Source organism: Microtus ochrogaster, chromosome 5 (assembly GCF_000317375.1).
Source record: "Microtus ochrogaster isolate Prairie Vole_2 chromosome 5, MicOch1.0, whole genome shotgun sequence".
Classification (NCBI taxonomy): Eukaryota; Metazoa; Chordata; class Mammalia; order Rodentia; family Cricetidae; genus Microtus; species Microtus ochrogaster.
The window spans coordinates 76,521,738-76,525,029 of record NC_022012.1 but is presented as its reverse complement, the minus strand read 5'-3'; the positions used below and the strand labels follow the sequence as shown (position 1 = coordinate 76,525,029).

The 3,292-nt window shown below is 45.6% G+C and overlaps 1 protein-coding gene across 5 annotated transcripts in view; it reads right to left on the bottom strand.

The window, feature by feature from the left end:
- Positions 1-3,292, bottom strand: part of Map2k5 (mitogen-activated protein kinase kinase 5) — a 237,834-nt gene that overhangs the window by 104,088 nt on the left and 130,454 nt on the right. For all 5 annotated transcript variants that reach the window (XM_005347788.2, XM_026778922.1, XM_026778920.1 and 2 more), the window contains one exon: positions 2,219-2,290. In XM_005347788.2, the coding sequence (XP_005347845.1) occupies positions 2,219-2,290 (72 nt within the window). The remainder of the gene's footprint in view (positions 1-2,218; positions 2,291-3,292) is intronic.

Here is a 3,292-nt window from a genome sequence, read left to right as displayed (position 1 = left end):
GCTGCATATTTCAATATATTTATTGGTCATATTCCAATCTTTCCACCTGGTCTTTCTGATCCTCTTGTTCCACGCCTGTCCTTCTACCGTCATGCTCCACAGAGCACTCTGTGACCTGCTAAAAACTGAAGTCAGACCACTTACTCTCCAAAGCCCTGAGCCTGGGGGTATGTGACCCAGTCCCCGGCTACCTCTCATTTATTTTTTTCCAGCCTTTATCTTGATAACTCCACTCTAGTCAGGTGGGGGCTCTCATTTTCTCGTTATGAGACTAGCCAAGTACAGTAGTGAGAAGGAGGAACAACCAATTTATATCACTCACTAGCTCCTTCAGACTAGCCTGGGTACGTTTTCTTCCTTTCTTTCATTCTTTTTTCCTTCCTTCCTTTCTTTTATTTTTGTGTAGGTTTTCAAGTACCTCTGGCTTTCCTCAAACTCATAGAGATCTGCCTGCCTCTGCCTCCCAAGTGCTGGGATTATAGGTGTTTACCACCACCGTCTGGCAGATATACTTTCTTAACAGTACTTTTTTTTTTTTTTAAGGATGATCATAGATCCCAGACCGGCTTCCAACTCACTACACATCTGATAAAGATGATCCTGAAATTCTGATCCTCCTGCTTCCATCCCTGAATGTTGGAATCACATCCTAGTCATATGCCACACATGCAAGTAAGCCAGGGCTTCATGTGTGCTATGCAATTACTCTCTCAACTGGGCTAGATTCCCAGCCCTCCTAACAGTGCTTCTAGGCTTCCAATAGGCGAGGGTGCACCTCTGTCTCCAGCACAGCTCTCCAGCTGCTGGAACTACAGGAAAGAGCAGCAGCAGTGCTATACAGAATGTCAGTCTGCACTGGGGCTCAGACCTGAGCCTGGTGGGGCTGCAGGCTGGCCTAGGGCCACCTAGAAAACTAGTACCAAAGCGAGTACTGCAGCCTGGGTCCTCTGTGTCCAATACTGGATTCTGAACCATGAGGTGAGACCTCTCAATTGTTCTGCGCTGTATCTGATCATTTATAAAACACAACCAATGAGAATGATCAAAACACCAAAGGGAAATTCCATCCCAGCAAAGCCTGAGCCCCTCAGGTCAGAGGCAGTTTTTCTGAGACAGGCTAATACTAGAGCAAGCCCTAGGGATCCTGCTATCTACCGGCTAACTTCAGCCTCTGGGCTGCAGTGTGCACATTACAGTTCCTCTTAGATGGCCTTTCAGGAAAAGGCAGAAGACTATGGTTTAATAAACATTGAGCATTTGATCTTGGCATTCTTCCTGCTGTGCAGGTGAGTTGGGTCTGGAGATATTTCCTTCCAAATACAATGGTATTCATGCGTTACAAAGAAAGATCACAAAAATGTACTTGACCAAACAAAAGCGATAGGATTGTGATGGAGACTTCATCTGTGGGGTTATTTAAACATGTTCCTATTTTTTTAAAAAAGGCTTCCTTGATGGGAATGGATGGAATTGAAAAGCTTTTCTGAAAGCCTCAGTGAGTGCCCAGGTTATCTGGGAGTGCAATTCCAGTGAGCCAGGTGTCTTTCTAATGCAAGTTGTATGACTATTTCTTAGCATGGAGTTCTAATGGGGCTGCACCTGGCTCACTGAGGGAAAAAAAATCCATTCTAAATACAGCAATAAAGAGTAAACACATAAAATTATACAACATACACCCCCCACCCCATTACCACATCACCTCTACCCTACATGCACATATTGTTTATTAGAATGGGGTAGGTTTTTCTTCTTTAAGAAAGAAAATACAACATATATATCCAATGACTATAACTGATTTTTTAAAACATCCCCCTTGGATGTCAGACATGCACATTCCATGGCTGCCATCACCCTGCGCTGTTATGGAGTCCGTGTGCAGAGAACAGGGCTCCAGCCTAAGCAGGGCTCCCACCCAGGGAACAGTTCCCACCCACGCATTCTAGGAGACTTGGGCTGAATTGGTCTTGGGTAGGGCTGACAAACTGTGTTTTCAAGAAGCACTTCAGGTATGTCTTACACACGTGATGTGTGAGAAGCAGTGCTCTAGAATAATGCAGACTTGGTTCGAAAGTCACGTGGGTTATCAACACGAGGATTTCAGAGTCAGGCGATGTGCACACACACTGGGTGGGGGTTTGTGGTATTCCCTCAAGACCTCCATTCTTCCCAATGGGATGTATTTGTATAGATGTATCAATGACAGCAAACAGTAACATACCTCCATAAAAGAGATTCCTAAGCTCCACACGTCAGAGTGGATTCCATACTGCTCTCCTGAAATTCTTTCTGGCTGTAAGAAAGCAGGAGGGAACTTGTGAGCTGTTGAAAGTTACCCCAGGCAGCACACACCGAATGTAAGCTCAACATGGGGAACCCCATCATTTGCATGCCATTTACACACAGCAAAACAGTTTCACATGTATGCATGTATGCATTCTAGAGGCAACAGAGAATCCTGCACGCAGTTCCTATGGAAAAACCATTACCACTGTTTCACTGATCAAGAAATTGAAGGCTTCAAGAAACCAGTTAATGGGGCAGAAACCAAGGTAGCAAATGAGCTAGGACTTGACCCTATGTCCATCTCCCCCCAAATCCAATGATCTTAACTGGGGATACACAAACTGTGTAAAGTTGCATGTGATTTATTTGAATTTGGGTCAAAGGGTCTTGAAGACTATGGCTTAAGTTTTATTTTTAACTTTTTATCTGAAATAATTTCAACTGTACATGAGGGTGAGAGCCTGAGGCTGGTGCAGAAAGCAGCTATAGTCCGTCACCTCCTGTATAGTCTGTCATCTCCTGTAAAGTCCGTCACCTCCTGTATAGTCCGTCACCTCCTGTGTAGTCCGTCACCTCCTGTAAAGTCCGTCACCTCCTGTGTAGTCCATCACCTCCTGTAAAGTCTGTCACCTCCTGCCACTGCTTCATTCCATGCAGCAGAGTCTTCTGACAGAATCAAGGGGCCACATGGGACTCGGCCACCCCTCCGGGCTGTGCAGCAGCTGCCTGGTCCTGAAAGCTCTACCACACATACTCTGTTCCCCAGGGTTAGCAGTATCCTGAGTCAGTGCCTCCTGCTCTGCCCTTCCAGGATCTGGCCTCCCACACATCACTTACAGAAATGTTTGCAGTGACTAAATAAATGGACAACTAAATTCTAAATATGAGGTCCCACAAGACTGCAATAGTTGCTCAAGTCTGCAGAGCTAATCACGTCAGGGCTGAGATCCTAACTCGCACCCCATCTTCCAGCGTGACAGATCCTAGGAGGTATTTCTGTGGAACTGGC